The following is a 15,247-nucleotide window of genomic DNA, read 5'->3' on the forward strand; positions in this document are numbered from 1 at the left end:
TTCTTTTTTGGAAAATTTAATTTTAGGGTCGTCGAAACTCTCCAGCAATCCTTTTTAAGTCCACTATCTGAAGTTACGTTTTTTGCGAAATGTAAATTGGAATCATTCGTCACTATTGCCCATTGCTTGAAGGCTGATACCAGAATGCCAGGATGTACGAACTTCTTTCGGGTATGTTTTCCTGCGGAAACTTGCGCGACTCGCTGGTATATGAATGCAGTTTTTTTTCAAATTAATGGCGCTTTAACGCTTTATATTATTTATTACGCTTAAATTATAGATATGAATGATTCATTAAATGTAAGACCTACTCAAACAGTTTTGCTAGTTGGTAACAATGCACGTGTTTAGTGTAATAAATATTAGGTAGCGTTAAAATCCCGGTATTCATTTTAAATCACCCGGTATTTCTGTATACATTCTCCCATAGTGTGGTATTTTGCTTTGACGAAGGAAATCTATTATGAATATTGATTATAGCTTGCTGTATTGTTATCCTCAAATCCATATGCCGTATGTTTTTGCTAGAATCGGTGATTTTGGACACCGAATTTGATCTCAAGTTAGTTTGTCTTTCGATAGAACAAAATTCTGGAGCTGTAACTTGTTGATACCGTCGTAACGAAATTATAAGTTTGGCTCAAACTTCCCGTCGTCTTGGCTTCAGCCGTTTTAGTCAAGTGGAAACTCAATCATTAACTCACCTCACTTGCTATCGATCTGAGCACCTGTAGAGCTTACTAGTAAATGTGTGAGTTTTGTGATTTTCTTAGGACGATTCTGATGTCAAATTCACTAATTTCATCGTTATCGTTTCGCACGATAATTCAGATGCAAATATGACCCGACAAGATGGAAAATTTGAACTCGTTTTAAAACTTGCGACCTCTTTGAGCCGTTTTTTTTCGTAGTAGTCCTGCATCAGATGATTTATGCATTTTCTTCGGGTTCCCACCGCGTCTTTTGGCTTGTGTTGACGAAATTTTCGCTAACATCGTAGTCAGAAAGTAAGAAAGCTTTTGCATTTGCAGTGTGCAGTAATTTTCTATTCTTCGAGCTCAAGACGCGGGCTGACATTTCAGCTAAACTGTTTCAGCAACAGTCAATGGACTCGGTGAGAATCCGATGAAAATGCAGAAATTATCTGATCAATGCTGCGAAAATCTTCTGACCAGCATAGCTCAGCATCAGTGTGACATCACCCACAGAAAAACAAAAATTTATGTCAGAGGTCAATTTTTATGTCGTATTGGTCTCTTTAGACTGAAACATCTCCAAAAAAATTTGTAACATTCAAAGAAAGGAAAGGTACCAGCATTTTGCTTTTCCTCTGACTCTTAGCTTGTCTATTCCTGGCGTCTTAACGTATACATATAAAACGTCACGGAAGGTAAGGCCGAAAAAAGGAATGTCTAATGCGAGAATTTCGTGTCTTCTCAAAAAAGGTTCATTTCATTTCTCCATGAATATAATGTAGGAGCATTTCGTTCCGGGGAGTCATCCTAAATTTTCTGACCGATAAAAGTCTATTTTAATTTAAATAACAGAATTATCGAGAAATTCTCGCAAAGCTTTTCATTCGTTTTTCCGATATCACTTTAATGCTCCGAGGTTTGGAAACTTACCCGTAAAATTAATTCATTCCTGTATTTTTTTTATTTTTGGTAAATGATGCCCATGATTCATCCATTTTTTAATTTGAAGCGTTGACGTTGGATCGCGAGGCAGCCATTTTTGATGAGGTCATCTTGGTGCGGGTTGGTCTTAGGCTTTCTGAAGATGCTGGCTGGGTATTTTTGAAAACCCTTCGTCCGCGAGGTAAATCTAAGCCGAATAAAATGAAGAAACCAAGACCATCTTTGACAACCAAAACCAAGATCATTTTTAACAACCCGGCGAACTTCGTACCGTCTATTAATTAATCACTGAACAGTTTAGAAACACCATTTACTAATCAAAAGCGGCTGTACTGATTCGAATAATATTTAGCCTTCGGTAATAAAATAATAAAAAAATATAAATAAGCATGACAATGGCATGTTAGAAATATATTTTCTTTATTCAAGTTACGCCGAGAAAGTAGACCAAGGCATGCACATGCGGATTTTTTCAATGAATTTTCTAATTTTCATGTTAAATTCAATAGGAAATTTAAGACACGGTGGCCTATAAAGCAATTAATAAGGTTAAACCCGTTCTTGGAGCAAGTTTACGCCACGCTAGACCGATACGTGACTGACGCTCAAAATCTCGTGAAAATACCCCCTAGGGCGCAGCATTAATATGTCATATACTCATGGCACGCTAGTTATAACTCGGTTCGGGGAAGTGCAATGCGTAAACGTACCAAGACAAACGCATTCCGATTTAATCTGTTGAGTTAAGCACCTTATGATATATGATATTTTTTTATCAGGCGCAAGATGAAGCGGATGAATCGAAATAAGTAAAGCAAAGCGAAGAAAGAGATTAAGCGCATTGTTTACCTACTTGTGAACATACTATATATAAAATCATGGGTTTTTCATGAGCATATCAGCACATACACTGAAAGATTGACCTTTTGATTTGTTAATCATCATCACAAATGCAGCACGAACTGAAATTCGTTTGAGCTCAAAAGGGCATATAAGTTGGGATCATGGAATCTTCGGAACGAGAGCTTCCTCATCTTTGAATTTTCCTTTGAGTATAGTCACGTGAATCACATTCATTATCAGTTTTTTTTTCAATCACCAAACGCATTCCGTTGGATAGTTTTGGTTGGTTTAGGTTTTGAAATCTCATGAACACAGAGCTACCTTTAGCTGTAAATCCTGCCGTGGTAAGCCAGGTACGTCCAAGGACTTCAAATATTCAGATAGATAGTTGGTGACTTCGTCTTCATTCGTTACACAGTTAAAAGATTTGAATTCATGTAGAGAACCAACTATTTGATTCTGATTTACCTAGTTTGAGTCATCCACATCTTCGTTCTGGGCCGTCAAAATTGCTCGCCCAATCAACTATTTGTGACTTTTGTGGTGATCAATTATATTCGGGAACACTTTGTTCATGAGCTCACCTTCCGATGAAACTAATTTGCAAACGTTCCGAGGAAGTGAAATCAAACTGCTCGATTCGTCGACAGGAACACGGGCATTACCGATTGTCTACAATTGATTTGTTTACAAACACTGTAGTGAAGTGTCAACTCGAGCTGGGCTTAAAATTAGCTCGAATTAAATTTTTTAAATACATATTCAATATTTTAATATATTTAACAATTAAAATGTTATATTGATACGAAGTTCAGTCATTTAATTGGTAAAAACAAAAAAAATATTTAATGTGCAGTTCCGACCGATTTATCAATTTTTGTAGTGTTACCAAATCCTAAAAACATATCCTAAGAAAAAGATGATTTTTTTTAGCGAACTTTTTCTATTTTTTAATGTTTTATATGATATTCGGCGCTAAGACGAATCCAAAGAACCTAATATCATTAAAATCGGTTCAGCCGTTGTCGAGTTATAAGTGTTCTAACTAACACGATTTTTTACTTTCTTTTTTATATAGATTTAATGTTACAACATTCATCAGTTCAGAGAAACATTACTGATAATTCTGGCACACTTAAAATGCTATCCCTGAGGGCAGGGTCTCTCTGGTCGGTCGTCGGTCTGTGCTGGGTAGCGCCGACACGGACGAGCCGATCCTGTGGTGAGGGGTCTCAACTAAAAAGGCTGGTAATGTACTAATTTACCTCTCTCATTTAATGCTTCAATTTTTTACATTATTTTTCCATTAATTTTCTGAATCTCCCATCTTTTAATACTTAGTATGCAATTTCAACTTTTCGCTGTTGAAGACAGAATACAATGATAGGCTTCCCTCTCATCCGTTCATTCTGTCTTTACGTCAACTTAAACAAGATACTTTTATTTGTTGGATCTTGACCGCCTGTGTTTACCATTTTAATTCATTTGGCTGGACACTATTTGCTACACTTATATATTCTATTCAATGGAATTCCCTTAGATAAGTGGTACGAGTTCCGTCACGTTTCCTTAGCATTCAGTTTTTTTAAGCCAGATAAAAGTTGAGCTCCACGCCTTATTTTGAGAGGCGTAGATTTTAGAAACACTCTTTATAACTGTAACACTCTGTGTAACTCTAACTTTATAATGAAATTCAACTTATTGTATTATTTTCGAAAGTCCCTTGCTTTGTTCTTGGAACAATTTGCTTGTAAAGATTGTTGAAACTATTGGAATAAAATTAAAAAGACAAAAAAATCTTAAAGTGGCGTAGATCTCGATGTAAACAGTTTTAGCTTCGTTTTCGTTTTTTTTTCGAGATAAATTCCTCTGTGAGTATTTACAGAATGCATTTTTTAATATGCATCATCCTTTAAAATGGCTATTTCAATGACTTTAGGAATTAAATTTTTTTAAATAATCTAGTGATTTTGAATGAAAACAAAAAAAATTCCGACGCAATATTCTGGACTGAAATTAACCTCCAATTTTGGTACACCTAGTCGACGCAAAAGTTTCTTAAGAATTCTCATGAAAAGCATTTCAAGCGGGGGATATAATAAAACTTCTTCGTAAGGAATCAAGTTGTTTTGGGTGGAAATTCAGATAATTATTTTTGCTTGAAAGTTTTTAAAAGAAAACAAAAAAAGTTTGGCGATACAATGTGGCATCGGCATAACAGACTTTGCTGCTTCAACTTTGAAAGATTGCAAAATCATCACGATTAATTGGAGAAAAAGATCTTCATGCGTTATATCGATGAGTGTTGGCGCGTATTAATCAAAAGTCAATCATCCAATGTCAACCCTACTGGTGAATTTTTAACGAATATAAAATAATTCGTTTAAGCACAGTTAAATAATATTTTATTATAATTACAGAAGTGTTCTGCCGATTAAGGTAGGCTTCCCTGAGGTACTTAAGAAGTATTCTGGAAACCTATCCTTCCTTCGTCAACTTCCCTCTTCAATTCACAGTAAGACCTTCTCTCTTTCATTCCATCTAAAAATCATGTTTTTTTCCTTCTTAAGTGCCCATGTTTTCTCACCGTAAAGCGCTACACTCCATATCAGATTCTTCACTAACCTTCTCTTTAAACTCTTAACTTAGTGTAACAATCCTCTCATAAGATCTTTCTTAGGATCACCTCCTTTGCGAACGAAATTCTGTTCCAGATGTCTTTACTGCTGTATCCGTTTTCCTCTAATATACTGCCCAAATTGTTGAATTCCTCTTCCTATTCAAGTCTTTCCCCACCTACTTTTACTTTGAGTCTCACACTCCTAGCTCGGGATGTTTTGCAAAAGCGCTTAGCCTTGGTCTCGTAGTGATTAATCCTTATAGCATACTCCTGGCTGCGCTTGTCTAACTCATCCACTAGTACCTGCAGGCTAAATACCGTTGTAAGAGTGTAAAATATTGAAATACGTTCCCTATTTTAGCTTTTAACCCGATGTTAGACTGTTTCAACTATATTTCTGGAGTATTTTGCTCTCGTCTGACAACGATGTAAGTGCTAACAGATTGTATCACCTGTACTAAACACAAATAAATATTTAAATTGCGAGGAGTACTTCCCCAGTAGTTTTTGCTTTAAATAATGACTAAATGGTAAAAGAAGTATCATACGAAGAAGAGTCTCATTATGTACATATATCTCTGCAGCTTTTAGATGGTTGTTACTCATGGCCAATAGCATGCTTGATGAAGAAGTGGGACTGAACTTCTCTAGAAATGACGTAGCTTATATCATCCTAAATGTTATGCAATGTTCAACGCATGGATGAAATGCGTAGTGTTAGATATCACGGGGTTTACCGGATGTCAAACCTTGAACTGGAAAGGATCGCCATCGAGCCGACAAGCGCAAACCTTCCGCTGTGAGCCGAACCAGTGGACATTTAGCGATCGTTACGCACCTCTGCGGAGTGAGGCGGAACCACTTCCTGCATTTATCGCTGTAAATGTCTCTACGAGCGGTGGCCGCGCAGTAACCAAAAGCTGAGTCCAAAATTGAATCTGTTACTTCGGTACGTATAATTATGGAAATAGAAATTTTGTCAGCAGAATAAATAATTAAAAACACGTTTTATTGAATTTATGATTATTAAAATGTAGTGATATTATATCTAATATATTATTATTTATATTAAATCTTGAATATGTGTACTATGAGGATTTCTATTCGTATGCATTTAATTAAATGAAAATGGAGCCTTAATAATGGAAATTAACAGTATGGAAAAGGCGCTACCTTCGTTGTCAGCAAAGCAGACAATCACATGATCTAGTATTTTGCCATTTCAATCCCTGTGCCATGCGCAGAGGCCAAACGTCCAACTTGTATATGTTAAATAGTGGTAAAAACAGTCTAAATAATATGGGACTTCATCAGAGGAGTTCTAAGCATTTCACACATTGGTAAACTCTTCCTCCGTAAATTGAAATATAGTCGCCAGTGCGCCTGACTAAGTAATTTTCGGAATCGGTTTAAAAACAGTACTTTCTATATCGTAACGATTATCGTCTATATTGCATCTATGTTTAAGTAGCATACTATGAAAATCTGAAAAAAATATTTTTACACCACCATCAAACCATTCTCCTCGAGAGAGATTCTAGCTCTGATTAAAATAGCTCTAGTAGTTAGCCTTTTCAGATAAAAAAAAAAAGCCCTTATAAGTCTGCTGGGGCCATGGTTTTAGGAACTATTTTATTTACTCCTTAGATTTAATTGAACTTTGTATTTTAGTTCACAATTTAAAACACATATTCAAAAATCATCTATTTAATTATTCTAATAAGTTATTTCCGTTAATGTTTGTGATTTCCATTGATAATTTGTGTTAGAAATGTGACATGTTAAAGATACTTTCCCACAAAGGATTGCTCTATTGATTGCCCATATTCATGCAGAATCAATGTACCTATTTAACTATCGTTTTTCATATTTTCAATAGACTCGTATTGGCAATAAATAGAATGTATGATAGAGTATGATAGATGATGAGTGATAGAGTATGGAGAAGAAAGAACTCAGAAATCCGTGTAGCTAGCAGAAGTGGGTATATAAAAAAGGACAATTTATGTTTTCATTGTTATTTTCCATGCACAACTTATTCGATCGCCTCTTCCATAAAATGAATTGCTTTAGACTACACTAAAAGGTTTCACTTAAAACAAATGACCCACTTTTGCCATTGCGTGACGCCGCAATCAGTTCCGATATAGATAGTAGTAGTGGAGACAATGACAAAGGACTCTGAGTAACCGGTTTTTTAAAGTCGCACGTGGGGACAATTTGACTTGGGAGAGCTTACGAAAACGGTTTCGAAACAAAAGCAGACTCACCAGGAGAGTGGCACGGAGTGAACGACCCTCAGCGGTTCCTTCATCATGGTCATGAGGTCGAAGGTCCCCTTGGGGCCGTGGTTGCCCTTGCGCCACGATGAGCGCCTCCCGCGGGCGTGCGCCGTCAGGACGCGCCGGAGCCGGCCCCCGCCGCCTCCGCATCCCCCTTCCTCGCCGCCCCCGTCCCCAGAGGCCCCCGGAGAACCTTGTGAGCCGCCGCCCCCGCCGCCGCTGGTGCGGAGGTCCGAGGAAGAGCCCCACTTGGAGGAGTGGAACAGGTTGGAGGACCGCATGATCGAGGACGGTGTCTTTGGTGACAAATTTAAGTTGAATCAGGGACGGAATTTAGCGCTACAAATCTTGAGGCGGTGGAATAAGCTCTTTAGCCGCGTTGCGGCAGCGTTACAGTTGATACTCCTTTCAACAATGTGGTAGAATTGTTGATTAATTCCTCGACATTGTTGCAACGTTACGATAGGAAGTTTCAACAATGTGGTAGAAATTTTTAATTTCTTGCCATTGTTGAGGGGGGTGTTGGAAGACACCTAAGACCGACTCAGCAGGAGGATACCGATCAACAATATGGCAATATTGTTAGCCTATTTGTTGATAAAGTTGCTGAAGGCGAGAGTTTGCCTCAACTGGATTTTTTCAACGACTAACTTTGTTCTTATCGAGGACTTTTTCATTGACCATCATTTAAAATACGTAGTGAATGTGTTAAAGAACTATGAAAAACATTTATAAGTCTAAAATACTGGAGTAGGAGAACCCAAACTCAATTGCTGTGGATTGGTTAGGATTGCCACTATAACCGTAGCACTGGCTTATCTTATGGTGCAGAAAACACTTTTGCACTACAGTTACGTAGGACTAGTAGTACCCCGAAGTGGTGGTCAATGTCAAGTGCTTACGTGGCCCTAATCACTGGGGAGCCTTGAAGATGGAAGTTCGCCGAATGATGGGAGACGATATAACTGCGTAGCACTTTTATTACCCAGCGAAGATGTCCTCGCTTGTCCTCTTTTATTCAGCCAGATTCAAGTTGCTCCAAGGATGAATTACCTTGCGTACACTCGAATGGATGGATTTCAAAAACAGACTTTAACTGTTTATTTCAGTAGACAATTTTGCCTTTTCTAAGGTGGAGTAAATATTTTCCTTACACAGCACACAGCACTTTTAAGTTACACCATTGTTGCTTTCCCAGAGCTCGCACACGTAAGGTCAGGTTTCGTATTCCGGTTGTTACCGGTAATTTCGATGAGCGGTCGGTTAACAAATCCTTCGTGTAGCACTTGGACAGTTCGTCTAAAAGATGATTATATAACCCTGTGCTGCCATGTCATTGTTGATGAAAACAAACAATCCCACCCACACTCATGCTTACATGTGTCTTCAAGCGTAAACAAAATCTCCTTCAGGAGCGAAACCGTGTGGGACTGGCAAAGGTTATGCGGTGACTGACTTCGAGGTGGTCTTCGAGCGGCTCTCACACGTTGGGAAGGGGGTAGGGGCGTAAGGAAGACGGGTTTGCGAATTTGGCGAAGATTCTATCCTCAGTCGTCGTTCGTCCCTCTTTGTAATTCCACTGCTCCTCGTGGAAGTCAAGAGGTGGCCAGAAGTACCTAAAGCCAATCCGTTCCACTCTTCCGAGAATCGCGTGTGTTGCGGCGGTGAGAGGAAGGTGTTCGCGGGCAAGTTTTCGGAGAATTAATCGTCGTTCCTTCCTGTGGGCTAATTCCTACCAATGCGAAGCGGTTTTTCGGCGAACCCCTGCTGCAGCGCAACGTTTAATTGATATCTGACTGCCTGGAAGATTCAAAATAGTCAATCCTCGGAAGCACACGGAGGAAAAAAATCAAAAGCATTACTCAATAACTCGTCTGAGTGCTAAGGTGTTCCATAGCACGGTTATCTTTAACCTAGTTATGTCACTAGTGAGTGGATAGACAGAGTTATTTGTTTTAATTTTGGTAGATGCTGAAACAATTCTTTTTTGCTGTAACGTGGAGGAGAATGAATTCCAAATAAAACCGCTTATCCGGAGCTTGCCAGTAAATTGTTTTTCTTCCGAGGTAAAAAGCTTGAAGGAAATCAGAACGGCTTGGAAGTCGTCTCCAATTCTAGCAGAATTAGTGTTACCGCCGCCTTTTCGTGCGTGGTTGATAAAATTTCGTCCTCGTATTTTCTTCGCTGGTACCAAAAATCAGGTTTTCGATAACACTTTAGCCCTTCCAAAACTGTGATGTGGATTGATGACAGCAATAAAACACTCGATAAGAATTTGTGTGGGCACTGCTCTACTCAGTTTACCAGATAAAATTAGAGTCTTATCCTCTTGCACCACTACACCCCAAACTTTGCTCTTCAAAATATGTATTGATTGAGTGATAGCTGTCTAAGTTTCCGGCAGAAAGGAATGTGGTTAATATCGAAGTTGATTGTTTCTTCTTTTAATCTATTTCCTCCACATTTAAGTTTTATTCTCCGGGTTTAAAGGCTTTGAACGCAATGGTTTCTTAATTTTTATTCCGTTTGCGCTCAAATCCTCCTGTTTTATGTCTTCATACACGAATGATTCGATCTGTTTTCTCAGAAAGTAATTCCAATAGGTATACAACAGAATAATACCAAGGTCGACAGTTAACAGATTTACAACAGTCTCCTAGTATGTATTATTTGCTACTTCTTCGTCTAGTATGACGGGTGAAACTCGAGATTAATTCTCTAATACGTGTAAAAGGTTATGATATTCGCAAGTATTGTTAACACTCATTAAATTTTTTAAATGGACGATAACAATTAGTATATATCAACTACATCTGAAGTAACATCAATCACTTTTGGACTTTTGGAGGTCGATAGTGAAAAACATCAATATTTCCCGTGAAGACGAGTATAGTATGGACGTTTAATTAATTAAATATCACCGAATTAAGCAGTTAGGAGCGATTTCAACGTACGTCAACGATAAAGCATTTGTTGTACGTTAAAATATTCTGTAGTTAATTCGTTTCAATAAATTCTTGAGCTCGGTCGCTTGAGTGAAAATGAGTCGTCAACAATTGATCCATAATGGTCCTGGAACTTTGACGTATTTTGTGTGCGCTAGCCATAACTTCTTCTTAGGACATATTTGTAAATGCGCTCTTGACGTATATGTTTATTTAAAATAAAGTATGTATCCTGTGAACGATTTTCTTCGCCTTGGAGCAGAGTTGTTGGAAGAATGTATTAGTTTACCCCCCTTTTAGATTCGTAGCATTAGTAATTCAAGTATTTTTGATTCAAGTAGATTTGATTCAAGTTTGTTGATGCTTTTGTCCAAGGATACGAGTCTACCTCTTTAATGAGGCTAAATTAGTTATTATGAGAGCACACATGAAGTAAGTCCTGAGTTATTCTTGAAGTGTACTTCACTATCATTCGCAGAATATTATTAATAATTTAGAAGAAGTAACAATAATAATTATAAACGTATTGTCCGTGTGAGCTTAGATATGGAGCTTTTTTCATCTTACAACCTTTCGCTATTCATAAAAGTTTGAGCAATTATTAAGTTATGCCTTGTTGGAGCAAGCTTTTCTCTTTGTACAATGTGCAAGCAAACAATATTTTTGGTAAAAATTCTCATTGAATACCCTCTTATCTTGTCTTAACGTACCATAAGTTTAAACTCTGGCAATTAAAGTTAATGGTCCTGTTTTTAAAGCAAGTTTACAATTTCATATTTCCAAAGATATAAAACCTTTCGTATATGATCACAAGTTATGTATCATCGAATACGTAATAATAAACATATATCTCTTACAAAAAATAGTTAAATATCACACTTGAACATTATCGAATATGTGGTCAGTCTGCCCGAAATTCGTGATTTCCATGAGATTGTTCGACCGAAGTACGAAGGCAATCATGCATGTAGTCATTAAGGTTCTTATTTACTTTGTTTAATTAATACAATTAATCAGTTGCTTTTTAGTGGCTTACTTTGGTGGATTTTTGATGGTCAACTAAACTTCAATAGCTGTAATCACTGGTAATATATTCTCAAGCTTTGGTATTTTTGCTCGTTATAAGTGAGCGTGAACCAAAATATTTGGATTCATCGCCATGCAACAGTGTTTTCCAACAATTTTATCAGAGTGTCTGTCTGTTTGAAAGATATGTAACCAGTATCCTATTATTTTTCAAATGATTACGAACATTAACAAGGCGCAAATGCTTTTCTTCAAATATCAATTGGTTATGAACGGGCTTTTTTTCTCGTAAATGCTGCGATTAGGTAACTTAACTGAACCCACTACTCGAGCGTTGCTGATTACTGAATGGGCTTAGTTAAATACAGCATTTTTAGACTGCGGAAGCATTATGCCATTCACGAAAGAAATTTTTCTTGTTATTTTTCACTGATACGGAAGAACACGTCAACTTTGTAAGTAATGAAGACCTCACACGGTAGAGCGTTTAGATTGAGCATTTTTTTTCATTATAGCACGGAAGAAAAACATAGGCATTTCTCCTTGAGTCTATCACATAGAAGATCAGTTGTCTTTAGACCATATCAAATACAACCATCGACCACCAATTCATAAAAGGTTTTTGAATAAATCATTCGTTATGACTTTCTTGATCGTTAACACTCTGCAAAAGATAATCTGATCTGTCATCGGCTACTGGACGGTTATTTGGTACCAGGCTTTCTCACTGTCTCAATTAAGATTCATTTCATATGCACACATCTATATTTTCCTCTGGTTCTTATTTTCTTTCTCTAATCTTCGATCCAAGCTGCTCCTATAGTGTACTATCCTCGAAAAAATACAAAATAGCAGCGTCCGGAATCACTCCACACTGCGACGCGCAATGGCGATGATTGCGCTCGCCTGCATTCAACTGTTTCCGCCCCGAGGAGGTCGTCGAGCACATGTTTGGCGCGCCGCAGGATCGAACTAGGACAGCCGGTTTTTTCGCGGGGGGTTTATCGCCCCCACTTTCCTTCTGCCTCCCCCGCAAAGCCGGACGTAATCGCGACTTGGGCGTCGTTTGTGTTGGTGTTGGTTATCACACGAAACAGTTGAAGGAGAAGGAGCGAAAGACAGAAACAACGGGTCGAGAGTCCACTCTGTGCATGATCCACCACGCGAAAACAGGAGGAGAGGTCGATTCCAGGGGAAATACTGCCTTCAAAACACCCGAGAGCCTAAGCTATTATTACTTCGTCCCCGGCATTCAGCGTTCCATTGTCGAATGGCTTGTGTCCCCTCCCTCTTTGTATGCTCGGCGGTATTGTTGACGTTCCTCTGAGCGTATTGTTGTTTGCGCGTGTGTGTCGGGTGGTGGTGAGTTCGTTTTCGAATATGCGCGCGTGGGTGGTCGGACGTTATATTCCCGTTTATTTTTTCCCCTTTCCTCTCACTCGAATGGTCTTTTTCTTATTTTTTATTAATCTCTTCACTCCCGAGCGTCCTGTTCCTCCGTCATCATCATCATCGAATCGAAACCGCGCCCTATAAGTGTTCCTCATTCCAAACCATCACTCTGCACAGAGAGATCGAGCGCCTCTCTCACCGCCGAAAAAAAAAACAAAATCTCCACTACATAGTTTTTCACCCCGCCCTCCCCTGAAACGCAACCGCTATATCCCAGTTTCACTCCAACTCCTCCTCCTCCCCTCACTCCATCGCACTACTCCCGCGCAGAGCAGCAAGAACAGGCAGCGATGGGGCCAGTATCGATCACGTGGTGGCCTGCCTGCCTCCTCCAGCGCCGCCGACTCCTACACCCGCCGGCCGACGCAGACGCTGCCGCTGCCGCCGACTGCCGTGTCCCGCCACGAACGCAGCGAACTCCCTTCTTCTTCCGGATGGAGCGCACACACAAACGCACACACTATTGTTGTGACGTCACTTCCCCCTCTTCCAACTTCCCTCTCCCTCCCCCGACCCCCACAAACATACACGATGCGCCGCTCGGCACGACAGGTGGGTCAAATGGGGTGGGTCAGATGGGGTGCGAGGCGGATTAGAGGAAGAAGGGGTCGGTCAGTGTAGGGTCCCGCGCACGCGGAGAGTTAAGGTCCCGCGTGCCCGGATGGGAGAAGTTCGCTGTGGTCTCCTCTCCTCCTTCTCCTCCTCCGTCTTCTTTTCCGTCTTCCTTCACTTCCCTTTCGCCGCTACTCTGTCTCATATATCCGCCGTTTAGCCGAATTCCACACTCAGCAGCTTTTCGGTGATGAGTCAAATTGGGTTGGCCAAATCAGTTAGAAACGATTGTTGCGGAAGGAGTGGTCGGTTGATGGCCTCGATGGGTCGGCTCGACTTTCCAACCTCGTGCACGGTGTGGTTGTATCCTCCTGGAAAAATTCGTCGCTATCTTTTAGTCCAGCGGTTATCTTTTAGGGTGGAGGATTTGGTTTTAAGGTTGTTTAGTTCAGGAAGAGAGAGAAAGTGGTTGTTTTTCTGCTGAATATTTTGTTGACTTAAATGTGGTCTAGAAAGGAAGGTCTTATTTTGAGGTGCACAGTTTTTCTCAGTGTTTTCAGCGAGTGGCGGGTGAAAAAAATTAGTAAGTTTCTGAGAAAAAGTGATGAATTAGGAAAGGAGGAGATGCTAAGGTGTGCAAAGGGTTTTCGATAACTCGCGGGAGGTGAGAAGGAAAAAGTGCGCGAATATTTTAGGATAAACTGAAAAAATTAATGTGTTCAGGAACAGTGGCGTTGGATTGAGAGTAGTTTGGGATTCCTCTCTCTCTCTCTATCCTTCAGATATGGAAATGGTAGACAGACACAGTTTCACCTAAGGATAAGGTCGTAAATTTTAAGGAGGAAGATTGTGCTGAGCTGCGGTGCACCGAACGTGATGTGGGTAAACATTCACACGGCGGTAAAGGTGAGCGGGCATAAGTAGGTAGATACACAAGGTGTGGGTTCGCGGGAGTTTTGGCGGCAAAACACGTAATATATGACGGATCGCGCGGGACTTTCCGCGATAGGTGGTTTGTGCGGCGGGCGGCAACGACCACGGCTCCTCCCGACGTTTTCGCGCGCGCGTGCTGTGCCGCGCATCGAGGTCATTCGACTGGGACCGTCGGCGCTGGGGACACACAAGGGCTCCCTATCCCGTAAGGCTTTATCTCTCTCTCTCTCTCCCTCTGCATCCCCTTCCACCATCTACTGCTCTACTCTCCCTCCCCTCTCCCTCCCATGCTTTGCTCGCGCCCTGCCCTCCTCCGCAACTTGTTCCTCTTGAGGGCGTGACCTTTCAAGGATGCAGGGCCGCCGAAGCCCCAAGAACATTTTCAAAATCTTTCAGTCGAACGGTTAACGCGTGGAAAAGGTCGCGTCCGAATTCCGCACATTTTTGACAATCAAAAAGGGTGGAAAAAAGTCCGCTTATCCATGCGACTGTTTTTCGTAAATGACGTGTGAGATATCCCTGCCAGGTGCGATGTAATAGTGTATAACATATTACGGAGTTGTGATTAGAACAGGGGCCATTTGTCATCTCACTTCCATGCATCTTACCATATCACATTCTTTCAATTCGCCGTTTTACACGGTTCAATTATGACTGCTCCCTCATACACTATTCAGCTTGTGCAACTACGTGCCCGGTAACAACGACCTTCAGCTTTGATTCGTGCACGAAATATTGTGAAATATGCAAGCAAATCTTGGTGATGAAACATCCTCGGATTTTCTACAGGTGATATTTTTTATACATTTTCAAAGTTCCGGGAACGTAGCCTGCCATCGCCTGCGGGATGAATAATATGTGGAGTCCGCCTTTGAAATATTTTCACACTACGCCCTACGTCGGTTTTCATCAACAACTTCACATGGTAGGAAGCATGGAAACACTGCATCGACAATT

General features: G+C 40.2%; 1 protein-coding gene across 3 annotated transcripts in view; it reads right to left on the reverse strand.

Moving 5' to 3' along the window:
* The window catches only part of LOC124166045 (GTPase-activating Rap/Ran-GAP domain-like protein 3), a 665,374-nt gene that overhangs the window by 316,769 nt on the left and 333,358 nt on the right, over positions 1 to 15,247 (reverse strand). Inside the window, exon 1 of one of the 3 annotated variants that reach the window (XM_046543638.1) lies at positions 7,371 to 7,501. The exons of the other annotated variants lie outside the window; for them this stretch is intronic. Coding sequence (XP_046399594.1) covers positions 7,371 to 7,423 — 53 coding nt within the window. The 5' untranslated portion in view covers positions 7,424 to 7,501. Of the gene's footprint in view, positions 1 to 7,370; positions 7,502 to 15,247 lie in introns of those variants that run through there. 3 annotated transcript variants of the gene reach the window in all.

This window comes from Ischnura elegans, chromosome 9, assembly GCF_921293095.1.
Source record: "Ischnura elegans chromosome 9, ioIscEleg1.1, whole genome shotgun sequence".
Taxonomy (NCBI): domain Eukaryota; kingdom Metazoa; phylum Arthropoda; class Insecta; order Odonata; family Coenagrionidae; genus Ischnura; species Ischnura elegans.